General features: G+C 37.4%; 1 protein-coding gene across 1 annotated transcript; it reads left to right on the top strand.

Moving 5' to 3' along the window:
• The first annotated feature begins 206 nt into the window (after nucleotides 1-206).
• LOC146145569 (acid-sensing ion channel 1A-like) lies at nucleotides 207-18,806 on the top strand. Its single transcript, XM_083390618.1, has 14 exons — nucleotides 207-476; nucleotides 891-1,055; nucleotides 3,810-4,009; nucleotides 5,902-6,097; nucleotides 6,951-7,098; nucleotides 7,876-8,003; nucleotides 8,576-8,732; nucleotides 9,598-9,718; nucleotides 10,712-10,804; nucleotides 14,088-14,179; nucleotides 14,695-14,783; nucleotides 15,589-15,670; nucleotides 17,715-18,162; nucleotides 18,485-18,806. Exons 1-14 carry the CDS (start codon nucleotides 207-209, stop codon nucleotides 18,804-18,806), a joined length of 2,511 nt encoding a protein of 836 aa, XP_083246744.1.
• Nucleotides 18,807-26,380: the final 7,574 nt, after the last annotated feature.

Raw genomic sequence — 26,380 nt, 5'->3', positions numbered from 1 at the left:
AAAAAAAATGACAGCTTGTATATCAAAGAAAGAAAAGAATAAAATGAGGCAGGTTTTCTGATTTATAAGATTATATACAACAATACTTTGTGAAGAAAGGCAGCATAATGTGTTTTCTTGCTAGATTGCGATTAAAAACACATTTGTCTTCTCGATAAAAGCTTACAATTTGAATTTTTCCATTAGACTTGAGAGTAAGCATTAGGATGTACGCCAACAATGGCTGGTCGGCCAGCGACAACATGATAACATCACACGAGCTTCAGTCGGGGGTGAAATTCACGTCGTTGTCCGCCATTGAGCAGGAACCAGAAGTTGCCAGTAGGTACCAAGACCAGGGCAAGCAGGTGAGAAACGGGGACGTTCTAAAGGAGGAAATATTCGAGAGGAACGTGGAGAAGGGTGAAGAACAAATACGGCAAGACATCGACCGGGATGTCCCCGAATCTATACGATCTGCATACACGTATCGCAAGGTGAGGGTGTGTTTGTTTTAACGGCTTACGAAACGGATAGCAAGCATGTTATTATGGTATAACTATTATAAAATAGTGTTTCATTATAAAGATTAAAGTTCGTAAATTTTTATGAAACATATGTGTAAAGTACGGATATTGTTAAAACTTATTTAACGAAAAGTTTATACCATTTTATATATGGGCAATTCCACATATTTTTGTCAGTTATAATAATCTTTAAGGAGATTATAAGACAAACGACTACGATTCATTTTAGGAAATAAAATAAAACAAATGAAATAAAATTGCCTCTGAAATCATGGCGAATTACCGACTTCTAACTTGATTTTAGTTCTCGTTGAACGATGGTGGTCGAATTCACACCCAAAACCCTATTTAAAGGTAAATTTTAAATCGAATTTTTTTCTGTAGGAAAGGGTAGAGCGAAAGGAGCCCCGGCCCTCGGATTTAGTTTTTTTCGCGTCGAATTCGACTTTCCACGGCATCAGCCACATTTTTACGCCCAGTCGCTTCACGCTGAGAAAGGCTCTCTGGGCGATCTTCTTCTTCTCGTCGCTTGGAATGTTTCTCAACCAGGTTTGTGACGTCACAATTAATTGAGTTTCAAATGATGCACCAATGATAAACGCTTGCTTACAAACCGACTATCCCAATATTAATGCAATTACGCCGCTTTTCGCGTTGCTTGTCCCATTTTAAACTTTGAACAGGTGATTTAAAGTTCGAGGCAAGTTTAACGAGCCTTTTTATGTTAACTGTCAAGCAGGAGCGGAGAAAACTGAAGTGTGAAAGGTGGAAGTACGCCAGATGCGAAGAATAAATTATAAGCACAAAAACTAAGGCATTAATATTAAATGATTTCAAGTTTGAAAAGCCGTCCATACGCCAAATGTTACTTTACAAAGCACTTTTTGTTTAGCTACAAAAAGCATTTCTTTTTTTCCTTATTTCTAAATATGTAAAGCACGGCATATTGCTCAGCATAGGCCCCATATCACGTTTATGAGGCTTAAAACGTGGTATTTATTTTCGCTCAGTGGCTTAGGCATCCAGTATGATCGCTAAATTTGGTAAGGGTCGCATTGTAGCGGCTTACACCTAATTTAAAATTCGCACACGTCAATGCTAACCCAATCGGGTTTGCAGGCGCCTAATTGAACGGGTAGCAACGTAAACGTAAAGGTCCCGCGGCTCGGGATCTTCCAAGCTTGTTTATCAACCGTTTTTAACAACACGGCGTTTCATGCGTTAAAAATTCATGTATATTGGGCAAAGTTGGGCCACCGTACGTTTGCTGCGCCAATCCATAACGCAAAATATACATAGAAAAAACGCTTTTATCATTTTATCCTTGGAAATTTTTTTTCTAAGGTTGTAATGATGAAGCGGTTTAAGATTCAAAACAGTTCATTTTAAGTGTTTTAAAGGTTTTGCCCAATAAGGATTATTCGCCGGAACAAGACGTTTTACCAAAATTAAAAATTATAAAGTTGACCACTTGTTTCGCTTTCAGCCTTAAATCGTTGGTAAAGTACATCGTTAACCCGGTATTAAGGCGGTGTGCATTATCTTGGAAAGGTGTAGACTTCACAGGACTAGCCTAATTAACTGTGAAGGTCAACTGTTGCCAAACCGCGGCTCGCGAGTCGCTTCGTGGCTTTTGGAAGTGCTATGTGGCGCTATTGTGCTCTTGGAAGTGCCACGTGCGGTTCTACATGTATTTTTAACGTACGTTGTGAGTCACGTACGTTGTGAGTCAGCAGGTGTCGGTAAAAAATGTTTTCTGAATAGCCACCTGCGATGTTTAAAAAAAAACTCGTCTTCTTCTGCATGTCGCCAGATTAATTTGATGTTGAAACGTGTAAAAGTACCTCTTGTCGATAAATATTTGTTACTTTTGACCCATACTTTAATTGAATTTTCTTCTTTATAATACGAACCCTATTAAATTCAGGAGCGAAATTAATTATTTTGGATTCTTTAAAGCTTACAAAAGTCAAATGCTATTTGTCTAGACTTGAAAAAGTGTAAAAACAAACCATTTAAAAAACTTAACATTTATTAAAAAACCTTCATCCATGGTAAAATCAGTATTTTCTTTCGAATAAAAGAATCTGCGTGAATCCGAATGGTTAAAAACTAACGATTCTGGTTGAACATCAATTGATAAACTAAGGACAAAACTGTAGACTCTAGAAGCATCATCAGTATCTAAACACACAACAAAATATAAAGCCAAAATTACGCCATCCGCAATTGCGTATTTCTTGCTTTATATTTTGTTGTGTTTTTAGTTACTGTGATGCCCATAGGAGTGGAATATTTTTATCGCATAACATCCAAACAAACTGTTTTTCGATTTATTATGCTTGGTACTTATTTTGATCTTCATCAACGTGGTAAAAGATTAAATGTTTGCCAGTGGTGCAACTACAGCATACTGCAAAACTTATAGTTCATATTTCGTCAAATTGTTAAGGAAACTAAGCCTAATCAGTACACAATCTTCAAGCGTCATGCAAATTTAGTGACCTGTGTTTCAGGGTTAAAATAGGTATAACCATAAGTTTTGTAAATTGATGTGTGGTGACTGCTAGAAAGCAATAACAGGAGACCGCAACGACCCTTATTTAAGTACTAAACTGCTCATTCTCTGTTGCATTTACAGACGAAGGTTACATATTTTAAGAGGTCGCGTTTCCTCTTAGACACCTTAAAAACACTGGTTACAGCTATCTACGAGGCGCCGCAGCAATTCCGACTCTATATCCAAAGTGTCATTAATTCAAATTAAAATATAATGACGATGACCGTTTTCGGGCGAAATTTGTTGATAGGCTATATTTATTTTACCGTATACATAAAGTCTTTGACCTTGATTACTCGCATTGTTAGAGTATTGCTGTTGATCCAGGGTTATTCAAATTATGTGATAGCAGTTTTGTTAAAAAGGCATTTTGAAATGATTATCCCAGTCAAGTTCAAGTAATGTCATTGACATAATTTAAACCATTAAAATTGGTAAACTCGGCCAAATATAAAGAACAATTCAGTTACAAAATAAGGCAAACGACATCTACAGCAATCAAATTATTTAACGTACAAAACTGGAAATAAATTCTAACAAAAACCACTTAACGTAATCCCAAGATATTTGACAAAATAGTTAAAGTCAAGTCATTTGTCCAAAAGACTTAAGTCTAGTCAAGTCATTTAGATAGAAAGACGTAAGTCAAATCAAGTCAATGACTTACGTCATTCCAACACTGTCTGCTGGTTCTGTATGACATGGTGATTATACAACAACCAACCACTCGAACTTCGTTGCAGGCCTACGACAGGTACAGCTACTACAGTCAGCATCCCCACGTCACCAAACTAGACGAGGAGGAAGCGGCAGAAATGAGTTTTCCCGCCCTCACCATCTGCAACGTCAACTCGTTTCGGCTTGGCGAAATCACGACCGACGATTATTACTACGCCGGCAGCGTTCTGGGCCTGTTCAACTCGGATTTTAGCCTGAAAGTCGGGTAAGGAGTGTGGCGCAATACATATTAGTGCGTGGTACTGTGTTGTAAACAAGTCATTTTGAAATGACTTAATTGCCCGGCAAGTTTTTCGAAAATAACTGAAGTCTAAGTCAAGTATATTACAAAATAACAAGTCAAGTCCCAGTCCATATAACCAATTGCCTAAACCAGGTCCCAGTCAAGACATTGTTAGATCCAGTCAACTTCAAGTTATGTCATTGACATAAAAAGTAAACGTTAAACTTTTAAAAAAATTTAGATTGATAAATGAATTTATCAAAAAATCCTATTTAAAAACACTTACACAAATCTTGAAAAAAAGAAAAAATTAAAAAGAAAAAGGTAATCGCAATTAAATTCAAAAAGGTGTATTCGAAAGTATACCGAAAACTTTTCCCGAAGATTTGTGTGGCGGCTAATTTAAATCCTTAGCCCGAAAGACCCTGCATTTGCTATTATGGTCCTTACATTTATCCGCTAACGTACTTAACGTATAGAAACGCTAACCAACTATCGTAAGGAACCAGTTGGTTTAAGTTTTGTGCAAACAGAGTCACTCTATAGTTCCCATGCGGATTTTTAGTGTAGCGTTCGTAGCGTTTACGCAACAATCGATATCCACAAGTTAAGCAAATATAGGCAATATCACGTAACTGCTTATATAATTTTTGCTGGACATTCTGTAGGTCGCAATGAAAGTGGTAAACGCAACAGTGTGCAATAAAACAGTTCTCCTGAGTCCAGACCACCTCCAAAGCTCATATAATTCTCCTCATAGTTGTATTAGCTGTGGCGGAAGCTTTGTTTCCACGATAATATCGTCTAGATTTTATTCTTTGCTTAATGACATTTTAACCTTGACGTTACCATCGCATAAACGCTACACTAACACAGGGAAAGATCAAATTACGAAGTCATTACCATAGAACCAACATTCAGTCATTAAATATTCAAGTTCCGAAAACGGATTTCGATTTTTGCATGTACAACATAAAACAAACATGTCGAATTTACAGATCACAAAACTAGATCCATGAATAATGCATGAAAAATACTTCGGAACACATTCCAGCCGCTCAATATAGGCCTCTTGGCGATACGACGAACCAATGTTACGGGTCGAACGGCATTAGAAGCAAGTCAGTGTCATCCTTTTGTGATGTCTGGGTCACAAGGTTGGCAGTGAGACAAAAAACAACGAGAAAAATAAAACAACTCCAGATTCGGTCAGATACCGTGGGTCGGCTATTCTATATGTGTTTTTTTTAATAGGTGGGTTGTTTTGGATACAACAGTAGGGGATGTAATGGCTTTAATGAAAAAACACGCGGAACAAATATTGTTCTCATAAACAAACAAGGTTTAAATTTACCACTTCATGGCCAAATTGCCAATAGATAAAAGTTACAAAAATAGCAGTGCCTATTGTAATAACCTGCTTTCAGAATTGACAAGAATATGTATATATATATATATGTATATGTATATATATATATAGTTCAAAAGTAAAATATTTATTTGAAGGCATTCAGAGAAATCAGTTTTATTCCGTTATTCAGGGTATGCACCTGTATCATTATCAGTAATGTGAAATATATCCCAATCTCACTTACAGGTAAGCGAAGGAAGTGAAGTGTGAATATATTTCAGTCACATCAACTGATGATGAAACAAAGTGCGTATCGAATCGTCTATGATGTCGATTTACTCGACATTTTAGGCTTTGACATTTACTAGGCTACATTACAGATCCGTGTGCATACTATATTTTGGGTACTATTGCTTAACAATTTTGGACCGTCCACAATATGTTTGCCTCCAGCATGTAATTTGTGGCCCATTTGCCTCTGATAACTCTTCGGCATTTCATTCAAAATCACAACTTTTCGCAGCTTTCGTGACAACAGAACTTGGCCGTTCGTTGAGCGTCAAATCCGACCGATTATGCGTCAGAGGAGCGACTATAAACCGACCAAGCGTAGCTTTGACATGTTTGAGTTCTACAATCGAACCGGGCAGAGCCTCGACGGCCTACTGAAAATTTGTAGGTACAGGGGTAAACCATGTAAGAAGATACAGTGGATACCGGTAAGTTTGACAACTATTGTAAAATTATGATATGTGCATATGTTTACGGTAGTTTTCTTGAGTTATATTTGGTTTTGAGTGTTGCAAGTGTACGATTTATTTTTCAGGACACAAAACTAATCATAACTAATGTTATGTGCCTATTTTGATTGTTTGTTCGTAATAAAAGCTATGTTCCTATCGCGAGCTATCATTTTGTCAGTAGGATGTGTGATTTATGGTGTTTTATATAAACGTAAAGCAGACTAAAACGACTTCAAATTAGATGACATGGCTGTCAGTAATTTAGATGATCAACCTAAAATACAAGTAAAACTGCTCGACAAAAATGTTCACAAACACTCTAATATCAAATACACAAAGGAAAAAGGAAAATAAATTGTTACATACAAGAAAGCAAATAAACAAACAATTCCATATTGTAAATACGAATGGATTTCTTAGTTAGTGTAGTGTGACAAACCTCAACAACATTATTTTTAGCTAAATTATTTCTTCCAGCTTCGTTATTAATTGGTAATGTAACTGTTCATACACTAACTATACTCTGGTTTATGTAGTGAAAGTGTATTTCTCCATGTTTCCTTGTTTTATTCGTCTGCCTCGGCAGTAAATATATATTTTGAATCCGTGCCTCAGTATGTTGAAGATGAATAGAGACTTCTGTATAGGCTTTGGCATTCTTACTATGTCTTACTACAACTTCAAACCATTATGAAATAAGCTATTGCTGCCAGGCATAATATATAACCGAGTGATGCTCATCCAGCAGTTTTACATAATACAATAAATATAATTATTCAAACCATTATGCTGCGAACTGTTCATGAATCGTGTCTTCCTTCTCATATAGGTGTTCACAAGATACGGCAAATGCTATACGTTCAATTCCGGCAAGGACGCGCCGCTGCTAAAAACCCTTAAAGGCGGTATCGACAACGGACTGGAAATACTGCTTGATACACAACAGGATGAGTATCTGCCGGTGTGGGACGAGTCAGGTACATATGGAATAGTTTTGTCGCGAAACTTTAAAAACGGATTTATAGCAGAACACATGAAGATGTTGCAAGTGCGATTAACCCTATAGTTGGTTGCTTTTTGTACCTAATGAGAATATTAAAGGCTGCACACGATTCAATCAAAGCTAAATTCTCTAAAGATTTATTGTAGAATACATGATGATGTTGTAAGTGCGATTAAGCCTCTAGTTGTTGTTTTTTTGCATTTTTTGAAAATATTGAAGGCTGCACACGATTCAATTAAAGCAGCCATTAAATAGCAGGAACTCTATATTTGAGACGTTCAAATTATATCGACAATGTGTGATTTACCTATGTTGCTTTTTGTCTCGTTTGGTGTAATTCATAATCTCTCTACATAAACATAAGTAAAGTCAAATAATTTGAGATATTAAGGGTTATCTACCACATAAAATGGAAGATTTTACGACCGCAGTAAAAAAAATTAACATTCCAGTCCAGTGCACAAGTTTAAAACGAAGGTTTAACTTAAAGTCGTCTTTCTTGCTGTATCTATCTTTACAGCATAGTAATATACTTAGTAGTCTACACAGAATGCTATTTTACCACCGAATCAAAATTGTTTAAGTGATACATTTTCTAAGTTTTAAATTAATACAGCCCTTAAATCAAGTTTAAAAATATGAACCTATTCAAACCATATATTTTGCAAGCCACTATACTGTAGAAAAATATGGTAATGACCTTTTCTCCAGTGTAGAAGTGATCGATGTAACAAATTTTTTTCTCCTATAGATGAAATTTCAGTGGAGGCCGGGTTCAAAGTTCAGATCCACGCACAGACCGAGCCCCCTTTTATCCACGAACTCGGTTTCGGGGTTTCCCCTGGATTTCAGACGCTCATAGCTACACAAGAGCAAAGGGTGGGTGAGATTTCGTAACTTGTAGTCTTTATGTAACACCAAGTGGGGCAATTGTATTTTTTACGGGAACGTAAACATTGTGTGACTCTTTTGGACAATTGAAGTAACGCACAGTTTTACAACCTCTAGTCTAGGGCTTTTGACTTTAACTCAACATTGCAATAAAGGCCAGTTTTAGACGAACAACCCTATTGAAGTGCAAACTATAATTACGTCCACATTAAACCATTTTTTCTGCTGTTCGCAGATAATGCATAGTATGTCAGGGGATAACTATTCAATAATATAATACATTTGCAAGCCTGTTATTACCGCAATGAAGTTGAGACAGGAACGGAAGAATATGTGAACCTTTTGGACAATTGGAGGAACGCACAGTTTGAGAACCTCTAGTCTAGGGCCTTAGACATTAACTCACCATTGCAATAATACCCAATTTTAACGAATAACCCTTTTGAAGTGCAAACTATATATTTACGTCCACACACCAACTTTATGCGAATAACCCTATTGAAGTGCAAACTATATATTTATATAAATATATATTTAAACCATTTTTTTGCTGTTTGCAGATCACCTTCCTTCCCTCGCCTTGGGGAAACTGCATCGAGGGCTTCAATAAATCGCAGCATTACCACTTCAACAACTACAGCATCTCGGCTTGCCGTATCACGTGTGAGACCAAGTTCGTGGTGGCCAACTGCAAGTGCAGGATGATACACATGCCAGGTATATGTTAAAAGTTCCTAACGTTTAATTATAAAATTGTACTTCCGGCATATTTTTATTAAGGTGCCAACGTTTCGACCACCTATTCGGGCAATCTTCTTCAGGGCAAAATAATTGCAACTATATGCGGAATATATATATATACTAGACAAACATTAAAAGAAAAGCAACAATGGACCATGTAATGTCGTTTATTGATTTATTTGCTCCATGTGGGGATTCGTTTCGACTGTGTATAGAGCTCACAGTCATTTTTGCCCAGCATTTTTGTAGTTTTCGGAAAAGTGGTGTTATTGTACACATATTTTTTTCCGATGTGTTAGTGGCAAATCAAGTCCGGAAATACGGTAAAAAATTGTATAGGGTGCACCTGGATTAAATTACCTATAACCAGTCGTAAAACTTTATAGTTATTTCGCTATTAGGCAACCTTTTCCACTAAAAGGATGGACAATAGAAACGAAAAAGTCCTGCGAAAGCGAAAAACGGCAATTCATTCGATTAGGTTTAATTAATAAAAAGGTCCAAAGTTCCCGCGCGCAGCGTTGCCTACAACGATAAGGGTAATGTTCAATCGGGTTAAAACATACGAGGAAGGTCAATAATTCCTCAAAAGTCGAAACTATTTGGATAAATTGCAATGTCGAAGAATTCTGCAACCGCCGAATATATACAACGTCACATAAACTATTTAAATCAGACTTTCTTAAGACGTTTAAAAACAGTCCGTTTTAGCAATCTGTGAATAATTCGACAAAAAACAGGTATATTTAGGTTTGTCTTCTAGCAAAGCCACATACTGAGTTGTCCTACATACGTATCTAATATTAAAACTGGCTTACCAACTTGTTCCTCTCCGTCCCAGGTGATTCGACACCGTACTGCACCCCGGAACAGTACAAACTGTGCGCAGACCCCGCTCTGGACTTTCTGGTCATGAAAGACGTGGAGAAGTGCGTCTGCGAAACGCCCTGCGAGGTTACAAGGTTCGTGAGTCCCGGGTTATATTGGTGAATGTCTTGTGAGCAGTGTAGTAACGACTTAAGTCAAACAAATGACTTATGTGAATACCTAAAGCCAAGTAAGACGGTTGGCTGATTGTATTTTATTGTGAAAACGTTTTCGCATAATCGTGCTGGTAAAACGACAGTGTTGTAAACAAGACAGTGTTGTAAAGGAAATGAATTAGATCCCAAATAGTTTAAATCTAAGTCAAGTCATTTTGAATAAATAACAAGTCAAGTTCCAGTCAAGGTATATTTAGAGCATGTCCTTGTTATAAAAAGTAAATGTTAAAATGGTAAATTTGTCCAATTATAATGTGCAATAACTAAACAAAATATAACAAAAAGATATAGCAAGCAAATTGTTGCAAAAATATAAGATAAATAAAACTAAATTTATGAAAAAATGCTTAATATAAACACTTCACATCCACCCAAGTCATTTGTCCAAAAGACTTCAGTAAATTCAAGTCATTTTTCCTAAACGACTAAAGTCAAGTCATTTGAAAACAGTGACTTAAGTGCACTTTCAAGCAATGTGAGCAATATTTTCTAGAGTAGGGTAAGATAAAGGATTGCGGTTGCGCCCTTATCTAAACCTAGATGCGCATGGCTGATTTGGTACAATATGTCGTAATTAGGGCTAGAATAAAAGGCGACTTTGTACTACAGCAAACCAGTTAATGATTTTCCTTATGTTTTTTTTTAATTGAATTACCATAGGTTTTTTAATATGCCTTAGGTCTAGAAAATAAGACCCGGACGTGGCGCGCTGTTTTAGAATTTGTCTTTACACAGAATGCCTTCTTAAATGAGTTCGGTTTACAGGCAGTCATAGTAAAATATTTGTGAAGGTTATGATAGTTATAGCGCAGACGAATCACCAAGACTAAAACATAAGGAGGTTTAGGTTGATTGTTATATATCATTCGTAGGTATTTATCCGTTTAAAAATTTGCTCCCCTGTGTTTGAAGGTACAACTTGGAGACCTCGACTCTACAACTTCCAAGCACCCAGGCACTCAGCTACCTGGCTTACAAGTACAAAGTCAGCGAGGATTACGTCAAGTGAGTAAATCGCAGTTAGGCGGAAATGGGTTGATATTGTAGGCATGTTGTTTTTCGGCGCGTCTTAACCCAAGATGTTAGGGGGTTTGTGAAAATTTTTAATTTTTAGCATGATTGACAAATGATGTCATTTAAAAATGGTATGTGTTTGTTTGTGTAACAGGCTCGAACATTTCCATCATTATCTTTTGTATCAAAGGTAATTTTCCTGCTTGTCTATACTGTATATAACATTAAGTTCAATTGAGAGGTACTCTATTGACTCAAAACTATTTTTATATGGGGTCTGGTGACCGTTTTGACAGAACCTAAAGGGATCGTTTTAGAAACATAAGCTGAGAACCATTGTTCTATATTATATACCGCAAACCCATACTCATAGTAAGTGGTAACATCCGTACTCATGCTATATGGTGGAATCGGTCGTTTGGTTCGATAAATCAAAGTTGACTAGAAATTCTCAGGTAAACCAAAGGCTTATTACACGAGAAAAATGTTCCATTTGCATGTTTTAACTTACTATATTTTCATTTGTACAATACAACGGTTTAATTTTTATCGAATTCGACGGGGACATTGTCTAGCATCGGATCAAACAACTCCACACCAACCAGTCGCACAATAGGCCGTATACCCAAATATTCACAATTTGTCTAAACTTTTTCACAATTTAACAGTACGACGTACGACGCAAGCGTTGAATTGTGTATTTTGTGTCATTACACCAAACAAAATGAGTCATATATACAAAAACTAGTACTTGAGTATCACAAGTTCACAACTAATCTCAGTTCTAGCCACACATGCTGATAAGCATTTTGTAAAAAACTTGGTAATTACCGACACAACAACTCAAAAACTCACCGAAACTTGTGTTCTTCAAAACTAATAATTTGTCACTCGATTAAGCAACATGGATGACATGCTACTAGATATAGCAGTTAATAGTTTTCACACAAAGCACAGGGTTGGAATTTTTTAACTCGCGCCCTCGCCAATACGAATGCAATTCGCTATGGAATATGGGCAAGTGCTGATTAACACCCACTTGTCCGACTGGAGTGTCACTCCCCTAAGCATAAATTAGTTGTTGTTATTACTAAACAAATTATGTAGATTTGCGACAAACTAAAAATGCCCAAGAGTGTATCTGAAATGACCAAGAGTAAAGGTTAATTATTGCATAAAATCAACCATTTACGAGTTATACCAGTGCATTAGACATGACAAAAAGTACTACGATTCAATAATTGGATGAAAAATCGAGGTCGACGATACAAATTCGAAGAGCGGTATACCGACATTTTTTCCAATGTAGTTCGATTTTCTTTGCTTAATTAGACGACAAACCACAAAAGTAAACTGTAAATTGTGGAATGCGAAACTGGTTGACGCCCAACTGACGAATGCACTTTTAATTTCATATTAACACGTAGGCGTAGGCAAGTAAAGTTTGGGCGCAGTATCTGATGTATAATGAATTACCGAATAGTACAGACTACGTCACTCAGTATTAAAGACGAAAAACAGCCGAAACCATCCTAATCTAAGCTATACGCTCATAAGAAAGAGCGGTTACGTCAAATAACCGCAACGAATTAAGGGCAAACATATCAGCAAAGAATAGCTGTTAAACAATTCGATGCCGGGACTTAGCACCTAATGGATACGAGGCTTTTTGTGGCGAAATCATTCGGTTCAGCGATAGAGAACGCGTTGATAGACTTCCATTATGCGACAAGGGGAAACGGTCGAAAGTCGAATCAATACCTTGGCGACTAATGTGCGCAAAATCGGTAATGGCGATTTGACGGACCGTAAATAAGCCTAACAAGGCGTTTGCAAATTTAAAATGCTGACTTCATTCTCGCCGGCTTGTAGACATTCCGCAGATTGTTAATTTTTCAACTCGCAACAACAACAGCGCCGGGAAAGAACGCCGATTAATTATTCACTGGCGTACAAAGCGAAAAACGAAAATCTAACCTAATCAAAAATTGGGCACGCGTATATTTTGCAAAGTTTAGATATAATTAGGGATTACGAACATTTATTCTGTTGAAATTTAATACTTCAAGTAAGGTTGTCCGATAAAAGTAGAATTTTTATCTTAAAACGCCAGCTTTTCAAAAAAAAACGATTGTTTGACAATTGATCTAATATACTTGGGTACACTATGCACGGATCTGTAATGTAGCTTAATAATAACTAACTGAAGATGATACAAGTTCGTATCGAAACGTCTTAATCAAGATGCTGTCGATCTACTCGACCTTTTTGGCTTTGAAATTTATTGTTGATCTAATATACTTCGTAAAAGTATGGGAAATTGTGTTCCCAAACCTTGAGAAAAATACATTTAAATGGTGGAGCTTAGCAATGATGTAATTTAGTATCGGATAGGATCGCAATACGTTTTGTCAGGAATATGTGGTATGCCAGGTATGGGTATAGACAGAAAACAGCAAGTATTGGATATCCCTATTTTCTAGCCCGTGCTTGTTTGCACAAATTTGAGAAAGAACGACTGATTTAGGTTATCCCGGACAAAGTCATTTGTATGCTATTGACATGGGTAGCACTATGTGATAATCGAAATCACCTTGACCCTTCCATAACAAATGTCGGCCTAATTCCTGAAAAATTAAAACTTGAAATAAATCAGGTCACAATAAGGCGTAGAGGTACATGTTAATATAGCAGGGATGGCGAACCACTGTCCCACCACACATTTTTAATGACCCACTTGTCTCTCTAGAAATATTGAAATGTTGTAAATTATTTTCAGAAAAGGATAAATTAAAAAAGCATTAACTGTACTTCAAATGTGTGAAGAAAAGCAGACAACTGAAAGCATTTAGTTTATCGCGGTAAAACGTTAAGGGTGGGAATAGTAAGGAAAATTAAGGGCTCAAAGACTAAGAATTTTGAAAACCCTGCTGGTTAAACCATGCTGAAAATCTTTCTGCTGAACTCCACTAATAAAAAATACTGCAACATTTGTTACCTATTTAGGTTTTTAATAGTCGTGGGAGTCCAAATTTGGAAATCGTCCCAAATCCTTGAATTACCAACCCAGACAATACCACTTAAAACGACGCATCAGCAAAGTTTCGCATAGAATTAGCATGCTATAATTAAATATATAATCCACCTATGCATTGTGTAAGGATTAAGTCCTTGTTTGTAACCCGCGCGGCGAAAAGGTTCGCCATCCCTGTAATATAGGATCAGCTGCGCGTAAGTTGCCGTGTTTTTGCAAGCTTTTAAAATTCCTTTTCAGAAACAACTACGTCAAACTAAACATTTTCTTTGAGGCCCTGAACTACGAAACGATTGAGCAGAAGAGGGCATACGAAATACCGGGACTCCTCGGTAAGTTGCAGTTAGAAACAAAAAAAAAAATATTTTTCGTCAAAAAGCAAGTAAACTGTAAATTGCGTGAGACGTGCGGGTTCGACGTTTACGTAAGAATATATTTTTGTGCCTTGGTTGTCAAAATGTTCGACGAAATATATATAAAACATATACTGAAATATGGTTTATGGCAGTGGTTTGCAAACTGTGGGCCGCTAAGCCATTTTTAATAGTTTAGTTTTATTATGTAGTTGTGGGCTGCGTGACTGATAACCGTACATTTATTGAACTAAATTTTAAAAATTAGAGTGTGTGGCGTATTTTGGAGTATTTTGGGCCGCGGAAAAAAATGCACCGGTATATGGCATAACAAAACTTTATTACCCGGCTAAGCAATGTGAGATAACAGTTTCATTCAAATGAATAGGACATCTCTAAACAGAGCTTAAAAATATTCGAACGGCTACAGTAACTTCACAACAAAACTCTAAAATAATCAAACCTACTTCAATGCTATACGCTCGTTTCGTCAGGTGATATCGGCGGCCAGATGGGATTGTTCATCGGTGCGAGTTTGTTGACCATTCTCGAGCTGTTCGACTACTTCTATGAGGTCATAAAGGTAAGTTGGCAGTTGATATATTTTTAAAACGTGCTAAAAAACAGTGCTCCGTAACGCCTACAAAAATATACCTGAAATAATGATGGACACATGAGCCAGCCGAGGACGTATAGATTGTTCATGTTACAAAGCGTTTTATACTATATTCTCTTAACGTTTAATTTGAGGCTGTTTAAATTCTAAAACCAGCCGTATGGAATCTCGGAACTTGCCCCGATTTCCCATTTGGAACACCAACAAAGTTACAAAGCGGATAATAAGGACAAACATGCCCATTATTTCACAAAGAAGTTTCGTTGTTGTGGTTGTTCTTCAGTTTGGGAGCGTTAAATAATAGCCTGGTGGTCGAGTGCGTTTAAAAAAAGTTTATATATATTGTACGAAAAGAAAGACATTTTAATCAAAATGTATGCCTAAGCTGTACGATTTGTTAATGGACTTTAGACAGCGCCTTTAGAAACAAGCCCAAGTAAACAAGTTTACACAGCACACTAGGCACGGTCTCTTGGCACACAGTGTGCCACTACAGGTTACGAAGCATTGGTGTAAAAGCAAATAGTTTCCAATAGTAGCACTTGACATGTGGTATTGGAAATCACCTTGACCCTTGCAAGATAAATGTCGACCTTAATTCCAGGTCAGTAACAGCAGAAAACTCTACCAAAGCTATAGCAACTCAATTCAGGTCAGACTGAATTGAATTAAATTAAATTGCCAGCTTTTTGGAGTATTCAGCTGTTGTTTTTCAACAATATCGTTTGGTCAACGAATATGATTTGCAGAATAACTAATTTAATTTTTTTAGGTCAAAACTTGGGGCAAAAAACTCGACAAACGAAAAGAGGAAGACGTGGAAAACGCGAAAAGAGAATTGGAAAAGAAGAACGGTATGCTTAGTAGTGTTAGACTAACTCAATCTGACCCTGATTTGTTCCCACTTGTCCAGGGACTTTAAATACTCACGTCCTTGCAATAACAGTGCTATCTTAATGGCAATAAATAATAACTAACAATTAAACGTATGCGCAAGCGTTTATTGCAAAAAGGTTCCCAACGAAGTCGTGATAACTGAACGGACTCCAGCCGTAGGACCGAAATAAGAACGACATGAACGTCGGAATAAAACACAATTCGTGATAACACCAAAATAGGACTAATAACTAACAGTCGTAACTCGTAATACAGTCTAAATCGGAATAAGTCTAAAATCCACCAGAATACGGCCTAAATGGTCAGGCCTATACAATATTTTACCTAACCCCAAAACCCAACCCCTAAGTTCATCACTAACTCCCCTAATAATTTTAAGCCTAACCCATTTTCTAACCCCACCCATTGCCCACCAATTACCCCAAACAGGGCCAAAAAATCCAGTGTCAAAACAGCGGCGCCCTAACTGCGCCATTTAAACTAGGGCGTCAAAATATCGACAAAAAAATAGCCGATGCCATACCCTTGGATCCAAATCGTCCCCAGACCTTCTCCCTACAGTTTCAGACGTTATTTTGGCCATTTAGGCCTTATTCCAATGAATGTAGGACTTTCCGACAGGTTCATGTCCTATTCAGACGATTAAGTTCTTACTCTGTCGTGAATATTACCGCGTTTTTGCCATGATTATGTCGTTTGTTTTATTACTATGGTGTCATAGATTTTTCTGATTTAGGTATTACTGCTTTTTAGGTTTCATTGTGTGTTCCCAACTGAACAAAGAAATACAAATGTAATTTATCACTTGCATATCGCTTGTTACTCAATGCATGGCTTGCGCCAAAATACAGAATCAAGAAAAAAGACTGTAATTTGCATACGCTACGAAGGGTGCTCCAGCCATCTGCCATGCGGTAAAATGAGTGAAAACCTGACGCGTTCGAAAACTTTAAATCCACACTTAAAGCCGCGGCAATTTCGCTCACGATATCCCACAGTACTTGACATTATACCTGGCCTACAGTTAGTCTGCTTCAACAACTTTTTTATATATACAACTGCTTTTCGTTGCAAGACCCGTTTCGGCGCATAAGCGAAACAAGTTAATTACGCTAATTACCTCGAGTGCGGGCAGATCTCGCGTATTTGAAAGCTTGGCTTGATTAATTAAATTCGAAATACTAGCAAATTTAAATGCAACTACAAAGAAAAAGTCGCTTTCATCAAGGTGACGCTAGATATAGTGTAAACAAACTTTGAATTGCCAAATGTTTGCTTACATTGCTTTTAACAATACGCCTATAGGTTTATTTTTTTTAAATAACAAAAAGGTTCGTGGCACAGTCATCAATCTCTAAAAAATACACTCCTTACAGATCGCAAAATACTACTCAACAAACATGCAGTTTTATATTTAAAAAAAAACAACGATATAACACACTTGGTGTTTTCAGCTTTTTTGTTTCCTACATTTTGGGCGACACGATGGGCGAGAAAACGCGAGCATTGCCGTTCTTAAGAAAATACAGTGTACATGGTAATCGTGGTATCTTTGCATTTAAATAGGCAAGAGTTGTAGATGGTTTCCATCCCATTGACCGTAGTCGAAAATTTCTGATAAAATCTGGTGTCGGGATTTTCTGATAAATCAGCTCGGTGGAGAACTAAAAGGTTGAATAGGCTTAATTCTGGCCCTATAGGTTTTATTTCAGCGGGTTAGTATTTTTTTCTGATTTATACCTTATTCTGGCTATAAGATACTAGTTACTTGGCGCGTATTTCAAACTGTTTTTTAGGCCGACTTTAAATTCTTATTTTGGTCTTATGGCTTGAGTCCCTATAGGGTGGAGGTTCCGCCAAGTAGGTAATAGTGTCCATCATATAAAACGAGAACGGCAAAACAGCTTTCACCAAGAAAAAAGGCGACACTCTACGCAGCAGCTCCCATAAGGAAAAACTTAACTTATTAAAATAAACAAACAAACCAAAAACAACCGACAGAAGCAACGCGGGACTACGTGGTGGCCAACCAGCGCTGCTTGGAACCGCAGCCGCAGCAGCATCACGTGATCGAAGACGGCCGCTACCTTACATACACGACCACGATGACGCGCGCCGACGCGCTTCACGAGGAATGCAACCCGAACAACTGTAGACGCCAACAGCATCAACAACAACAACCGCAGCAGCAACGCTTTACGCAAGGTTACGGGCCACACAACTACCACAACAGCAGGGATAGCGATTTCCGCTCGCTTCCGCCGCCACCAGCGCAGTACACAGGCCTGGATACGACGCCCCTGGCCTACGAAAACGGCTCCGGTGCCGCCAGGTTACGGCGCGGTTACGGCACCAATTCGGGCGCGGTCCCGGTGAACGCCATTCGAGCCGAGCCGCCGTGGAAAATGACTGACAACGGCTCCAGTCATTCCGATCTCTATCGTTACAGGTAAAGGCGTATGATGTATTTAAGGCAGTGGTCATCAAACGTATTAATGCTTGCGGTACAAAAAAAAAATAAGAAAAAATGCGTATAATAAAAAAAAAATCATTTTGGTACCGTACCAGTTTTGCCACAGAGCCAGAATATTTCAAAACCTCTTCAAACATATTTTACCAGTATTTTAATAGCACCAATGATATTAAATTAACCATGTCACGTGCGACAGTATTACCACATCCTCAGTAATTTATATATTTTTTCAACGATATTTTGACAGTCCCAGTTATATCTAACCTCTTCAACCGTTTTACCATCAGTGTTGTTGCAGTGCCAGCCAAACGCCCAAGCCTGAAGACCAGACAATGTCCAACAGCGCTGTGAAACGCCCACAATACTTAGACAAGTTCGCGCCCGATCGTCAAGGCTATGGAGAAATCGGAAAGACGACGAGCACCTTCGCTCCGGACGATGCCCTTTCCTCGACGGGAAATCGCAGTCGACCGCCTAGCAGTGTACTTATGACGGCGCCCATGATCACTTCGGACGAGACTGTTCCCGATTATTCGGCCTCGCTTTGTGTCTCGCCGTTACGGAACGTCTCCAAGACAAAAGACTTCATGCTGTCCCCGCTGGAGACCGACATACATTAAACGATTGATGATGTGACGCAAAAAGGACTGTGCGCGGAAACGAGATAAGCCTAGAATTGACACATCGCTTTTGCGGATTTTGCTTTTATTTTGTGCAACCAAGGGCGCAACTGTTTGAAACCTATCACTGACCCTGTTCTTGTTTTAACGCCACAGTAGTTGGCCCGGTTATTGGACGTTTATTTTGAGTGACTAACGTAGATACGTTTATCACAAAACTGACATGTAATTGCAAAAGCGTGATATTGGTATAACATGATAAATTTACCTGTATTATCTTAAACGTACCTGGTTTACTAATCCCGGCCTTGGATAAAAAGTTTCAAAGTGGTTTACAATAACCTGTTATGCCCTTGGAACACAAATGCTTGATATTATAAGGTTGCCACACAAATTGTGAGTTGATTATTTTCTGATTATAGACATAGCCATAAAATTTTGCGTTTAACTTAAGCACCATGAAAACGTACCGTCAACCTAAATAGAAACTTATAACAACTCAAATATTGGTAAAATTCAATTGAAACCAATCTTGTTGCTGTCAATGCAGTGGTTTTAAATCTCTACACAATTCCAACAAAATATAAGTTGTTTATTTAAATAATTTCTGTTTTTCTTAAATACTGAGACTAATACTTTTGTACAATATTTCTGACAATTGCTTTTGTAAAAAAATGTGTGTTAAATATAAACAAGTCATGGTCTAATGCAAATAAACTCAAGTTGTAAATGTTTGCAAATTACTCTGTATGTAAAGTAATCAAAGATCAATAAAACGTCCACTAAAAATAAATAAACCAACTTTTATGCAACTAAAAAAACTACTACAAGCTACATGTTAACCACTGCTCACTGAGATGCAAAGTTTGTTGACAACAAATATGTTCTGCACAACGAACTTAGCATATTCTACTGTAGAAACATATATATAGTCAATAGTTGATCGAAAAAATTCATTTGTTTGACTATATTCAGCGGCATTAGTAGTTTGCCAAGTTCAGCAATACTAAAACTTACCTAGCTTGGCAAGCTTTGGTAAATGTAGCATTTAATTTCCTTCTGGTATTCAATGAATTCCTGAAACTTCAGTGGTGGTGTAAGTTTATATAGTGGTTTTAACCGAATATTTTGGCGCAAGTGGTTTCTAGGATAAGAAAGAATATCAAGCTTGCACGATTTTCTTGTTCCTCAATAAAAATTTGATAAAAAACAGGCCTTCAGTTTAAAAAATCTGATTTAAATCCTGACAGCCGGCTATGGTTTTTAAATGGGTAAATCCCTGTTTTATTACCTGTTTTAATAATTTAATGAATTAAAAATATACATGAACTGCGATTTGTGCGTCCTTTTACTACAAGCATATAAGCGAATCAGCGCAAAAAGCAAATAAATAGTATTAAAAAAAAGTTTGATTACCGGAAATGCTAAAACGGTACAGTTTAACCAGCACAGAATTTGTAAGTTCCCAACTTTTCGAAATATATAGTGCAGTATTTTAGGAAACTTTGGTGCAACTATAGACGTTGGTTAAAACAAAGAGTTTTTTTCAATAAAACCTCTTTGGTTAAAAGCATCCCAAAAAAACACATTGTAGAGTCTGCAATGTAAACGCAAAAAAACAATTGAATTGATGGCATATTTGAAAATGTGTTTCTCATGGCTAACAGCTGAGTTGTCTGTCATTAATGTGTATATTTATGCTGATTTAGTCACAAAAAAGCTGGTCCAGCGCACAGTGTGTTTGCCAATTGTTGAGGCTAAAAAATATCACCTTTTAAGCGCGTGTTTTAAAAATAAATATCGTACATGTGTTCGGCCTTGGAGTGCTGGCAGCTTTAGTATTGAAGGTGAGATTTTTGCTGCACGCTTTGTTGTGAAAAATGTGAAATTGTGCGGGTTCCATGCTCCGGAAGATATCGAAACGCTCTTTAACGATGCTTTCCAGCTAGAAAGATAAATAGAACAGTGCTTGCTGCTTAGCCATACTTTGAGTACAACTGCATTTAATGCAAGGCACCCGCATGTACGGTGACAGACTTCTGTCGTTTCGAAGAAAACTGTATTTGTAGTACCGGTACGCTTAAAAGTTTGTCATACCATATGTACTACAATTAGGCCGACCATAAATACCATTGTAGTAATAACTTAAGCCAATGACTTGATGACATGACTTGACTTACGTGCACTAAAGTCACTGTTTTCAAATGACGTGGTTAAAATGAGGTAATTTTATTAAGATTTTTTTACAACATTTGGTTGTTTAACTTAATTTTTCTACATACAACGATTTGTTTGCATTTTGTTGCATTTTTTGTTATTTTTTAAGTCGTTCTTTTGCTCGGTATCGAGCTCGCTTACCAATGTTTGTAGTTTAACGTTTACTTTTTATGACAAGGACTTGACTTGGAATTGACTTTCCATAGTTAGGACTTGAACTTGATTTGTGATATTTTGAAAAAAACTAGTGATTTGGAAGATATTTTGAAAATGACTTGACTAGGACTTTTTAAGTCACTTGTTTACATCACTGATAAATACTTACCTTATATCAATAATATTAATTGGGATTTGCCACTTTTAAAGTGACACTGGCCAACAATAACGGCGATTGACAAGTTAGCGAGTTCAGGCTAAAAAAACAAGTCGACGAAGTACAGTATTCCGCCGTCGTCTATCACTTGGTTGGCGCAAGACTGTAGGCCAACGCCCCGCGAAAACGGAGCCCCCGTTGACATTTTGTGAGCTCTGAGCATCGCGCGAGGGTAACGCAACCCCAGCCTGGCCACGTGCGCTGCCGCGTCAAATCCCGACTCGCCCTTCGAGCAGGAGCTCTGATCGCTGCAAAACTGGCACACGCGAAGGTGGACGTTGTCGTCCTGTGACAGAAAGTTGTAAGCTTGTCACTATTGTACTATAAATTTAAAAAAGTGCCTTTTGGTTTCAAGAAAGTTCGACTGTATAAGTGAAAGTTTCGACTATATAAGTGAAAAAAAAATGTGACCGTTCGCGGTTTTATTTGTTTGCGATAGCAAAGTATTATTAAAAGCTATAATAACATCTATAAGGTGTAGGCTAATCAAATTTAGACTTCAGAAAAGTCTCCCCCAACACCTTAACCAATTCCCATTTGTAATAAACTCTGTTAAATTTGCAGTCTCGCAAAACGTTCAGTCGTTGACTCAATTTATGTACCCTTAAGCCAGGGGTTCTTAGGGTCCATGGACCCCTTAGGTGTCCTGAACCACTTTTATGGGGTCCGTGAAAGCCATGTATTTAGATCCCATTTCACTTTCCAATTTTTGGACCGAAATCAGCAAATTTAGAGGTCTATTTGTACTGTGACCTGAATTTATGACGTCGTTTTTAAAACCGTTTTGCCTAAAGTGGTCCACGCGAGGCAAAAACAAAATTTAGGGGTCCGCGTTAGAAAAAGTAAGAAACCCTGCCCTAAGCCATTATATTTTACGTCTTTAAGTTGGAGTAAATTGATTTTTCTTAAATCTTTCGGACAAATTTCGATTAAAGTCAATTAGGCAAATGATTTGGATCAAAGTAAGAGTTTTAATTGAGTACAATTTTGGTTAAGTTGTGTTATTTAATGAATATACTGTTGCTGCCAGGCATTAAATCAATTATAAAGAGGGTTCTTCTGACAATTATTTATTCTGTGCCGACGTTTCGATAAGCTATTCAGGTAATCTTCTTCAGGGCAAACTAACTTGAAACCTTGCAGAAAGGTATATAAACGTTAATATACCCTGAAGAAGATAACCTGGATAGGTTATCAAAACGTCGGCACAGAATAAATAATTGTCGGAAGAACCCCCTTTATAATTGTGTTATTTAGTTATTTACCTCACATTTTTATGTAACACAGTTTGCGTGCTATTTCGTTGTACGTTTTTTTCACTGTAAATCAAGGGCGTGCATTTGTAGGCGTACCGGGAGGCGTGCAAAGGGCATTGGTTTATCAAACCAATTCAGCTAACTGAAGTACTGGCACACTAAAGTCAATTCTCCAGGAGTTCATCAATAAGTATAGCCCACTGTGGAGTAGTAGTCAGTCTGTGTTGCGATTTACCGAATTATGTTTCTGTTTATTGTGGCATTCTGGTGAATTACCTATACGGAAAAATCTTATACGGAAAAATCTTTTTTATCTTATAGGGGTGTCGAAATATATTTATTTATTATTCTGAGGGGGCGCTAGTAATAGAATGCTGAGAAACACTGACCTAACCGGAGTCCTGACATACTAACGCCAAATCTCCAGAAGTCCATCAGTCAGTATAGCCCACTGTGGAGTAGTCAGGCTGTGTTGCGATTTACCGAATTACATATCTCTTCAACCGCCCATCGCCTGTTTCCGCGCATTGTGTCTTATTCAATAGTGACGTCAAAAGTTGGTGTGCGCGTTGTTCACCAAAAGCTCCCTTACACACGAATCGTAGCCGCCGCATCCTGCCAGCATCGAAACGCAAAACCTCGCCGTTTGTTGCTTACCGACCGTTTGCGTGTGTCTCGTTTCTGTAATGATTGTGTTCTGTGCTTGGCCCTTTGCCTTGCTGCCGGCTGGATGCAAATGATGGAGAAGGTTAGGACCGGACTGTACTTAAAGTAAGTGAAGTTTAACTGATTTTAGGCACAGGAGGTTCAACTGATTTTAGGCAAATATGTTTGCGTTAGGCAAGTTCGCGTTGTGTAGAGCGCATAGGCGCGCTCCCTTTGGGGTCTGAAGTTTTTGCAAGAGGCGTGAAGTTTTTTTGCATTTTTTTTAATCATTTATAATTTGGTTTTAAAACACAAATATATATTTTTTAAATACTTTGCCGTGGCTGACATATATTGTTTTATGCCCATCAAACACTTAATCTTCATTATGCTCAGTAATATAAATTTTGTTTATCCGTATTGTAGATTCAGTTAACGCAACCTTGACTCGATAGGCCTACATACTATACAACAGTGTTGTAATGAATAAGTCAATGACTTGATTCAAGTGCACTTAAGTCACTGTTTTTCAACGGACTTGACTTAAGTGTTTTGGCCTGAATGACTTGATTTGACTTAAGGCTATTGCACATAATCGGACGAGTTTACCAGTTTTAATAGTTTAAAGTTTTTTTCTAAAGACAAGGTTCATTAAGAACAGCAGTTTTTTAAGATTAGTTGTTTTATGTCTTGACGTATAATTATATTGCTAAAATTAACGCCTTGTTATATTGAAGATATCAACAAAACAGAAATTTATTCATACATTTAACATTTAAAGCGTCTCTTTGCACTGAACGATGAATATATTTTATGAGAATAATGCGTGTGTTATACAGACTGAACGTGCATACAGCAACAAGGGACGTGACAATGTTTTGCACAATGTGCGAAACAATGTGCACGCTAAAATGTGCAAAAAACGTGCGCACTTTTTTAAGATTGTTTCAGTTATTTCAAAATGTGCGGACATTGTGCAAAATTGCTCGTATCCCCGTCTTACATGCAGGCTATTAATTGTGGCCATGAAACGTATTGTTCGTAGAGGGGGGTAGGCGAGTTTCGATAAATCTTGTAGAGGGCGGCGGGACCTAAAAAGTTTAAGAAATCCTGAATTAGGCGATCCATGCAAAAGCTCTTGGGCAATAGTTTCACGATTTTGAAGGAATAAATAGACCTCAAATTCATCTAATAGCTGATTGTCGCAAACTTTTAGGTCAGATATCCTGAAGTTGCTTTTCTGTGATGGCAACCTGAAACTGGCACAGAAAAAGCAGCAGATGTTCAACTTAGCGTAGTTATGGACTTTGCTTGATTTTTTATAGGGGTTATTGAAACCTTCACTTTCCGACCAGCCTACAATATTTAGTGAACGCAAGAGTTGTTTTTCAGGTTACTGACCGGTATTGCTGTCGGACTTCTTCTTTCCACATGTTTAGTTCCAAGCAACCTGTGTTCTACCCCTGTTCCTAAACCGCCAAAGCGACAACAAGGCTTGTACATAGGTAAATAAATTATTTAAACCCTAACACAATTTATAACCCCATCCATTACCCACCAATAATCCCAAACAGAGCCAAAAATTCAATGCCAAAACAGCGGCGCACTAAAGGTCCCCGATAAACTAGGGCGTCCAAACGTTTGAACCAAAATGGCAGATACCGGAGTGCCAGCCCTACGGCTGTTGATCGACATATATCCTCTACTACAGTGTCAGGCGTTATTTTGGTTGTTTAGGCTCTGATTTGATAAATTTAGGACCTATGCCGGCAGATTTAGGTCTTATTCCAACGATTTTGTTTTTATTCTGTACTGGAGATTTCTGCGCAGTTTAGTTTGTTATGTCGTTGGTCTTTAACTATGACTTGACTTGGGCAACCGATGACTTGAACTGGGACTTGACTTGTTATTTATTCAAAAAGACTTGACTTGGACTTAAGTTATTTTACGAATGACTTGACTGGGACTTAAGTCATTTGAAAATGACTTGTTTACAACACTGTTAATAATACAGCAATACATTTAGAAAAATAAAATGCAAATATTTCAAAAACCTGATGTGCTAAAAAAAATACGAGCATTTTCAGAATCAGCGCCGAAAACACTCTAAGATTCAATCTATTGCATATCCGCCGCTTGGTGAGAGAGGCGGTGACCAATGGTCTAGTAAGGTGGAATGCACCAGGCCATGTACCCGAAAAACTGTATTTTTGAATTTGTACTCTATGTGTAACAACGAAATGATCACCCCCTTCTCGCTAAATGCTTTGCACTTTTAGTATGTTTTGCCCGTTTAGCGAAATCTATTCAGCAAAAAGGCAATTGCAAACAAAGGTTGGTTTGCAGTGTGACCCCATGAACTCTATAAAGTTCGGTTCTAGTTAAATTAGACTATAAATTACATTTTCCGGGCAATATAGACCTAGCAATCTATCTTTTGTGTTCAATGCATCACGTTTCCTTATATTAAAATTTGTGCCACTTTAAACCAAATGAACGCATTTTTCTTGGTTTTAGGATGCATATTTCCGCACGAGATCGCTCGAGAGCAGCTCGTGTTTTAGGATTTTTTGTTTTTTGGAGGTAACGTGGAAACGTCACTTTTAATATTTTCATGGCTTCTAATCAATTGTCTTGGATCCGCCCCTGAGTATAAAATATTTCTTTAAATAAACCTTCTTTTTAAATAATGTAATAATAACCTGACTAACTTGAAAAATAACTCGGTATTGTGCTTAAAGACAATATTTGGAATTCAGTCTTTTAGGCAAATTAAGAGTCACATTACGTTATTCATGTTTTATAGCTAAACTAATTAGCGTAAAATTAAATATCATAACATTTCGGTTAAATTGATTTATTTTACATGTAAGGCCGTTTTTTTGCAATTTGTTTGGTAATAAGGATATCATTTTTAATAGTTTAAAACATTTATTCTTAACGCTACTCACCAGACAGGCCTTTAAAATAAAGCAAATTTGACTTTAATTTGTTTTGCAATTCCCTTGATCGGTACTGCAGCCATTTTAAAATGACTTGTTTATACTATTGCTAATACCGGTATACAAAAATGACCAGGAGTC

This window comes from Ascidiella aspersa, chromosome 5 (genome assembly GCF_963924565.1).
Source record: "Ascidiella aspersa chromosome 5, kaAscAspe10.2, whole genome shotgun sequence".
In the NCBI taxonomy this organism is placed as follows: Eukaryota; Metazoa; Chordata; class Ascidiacea; order Phlebobranchia; family Ascidiidae; genus Ascidiella; species Ascidiella aspersa.
Note: the sequence above shows the minus strand (reverse complement) of the source record. Positions and strands in the feature narration are given on the sequence as shown.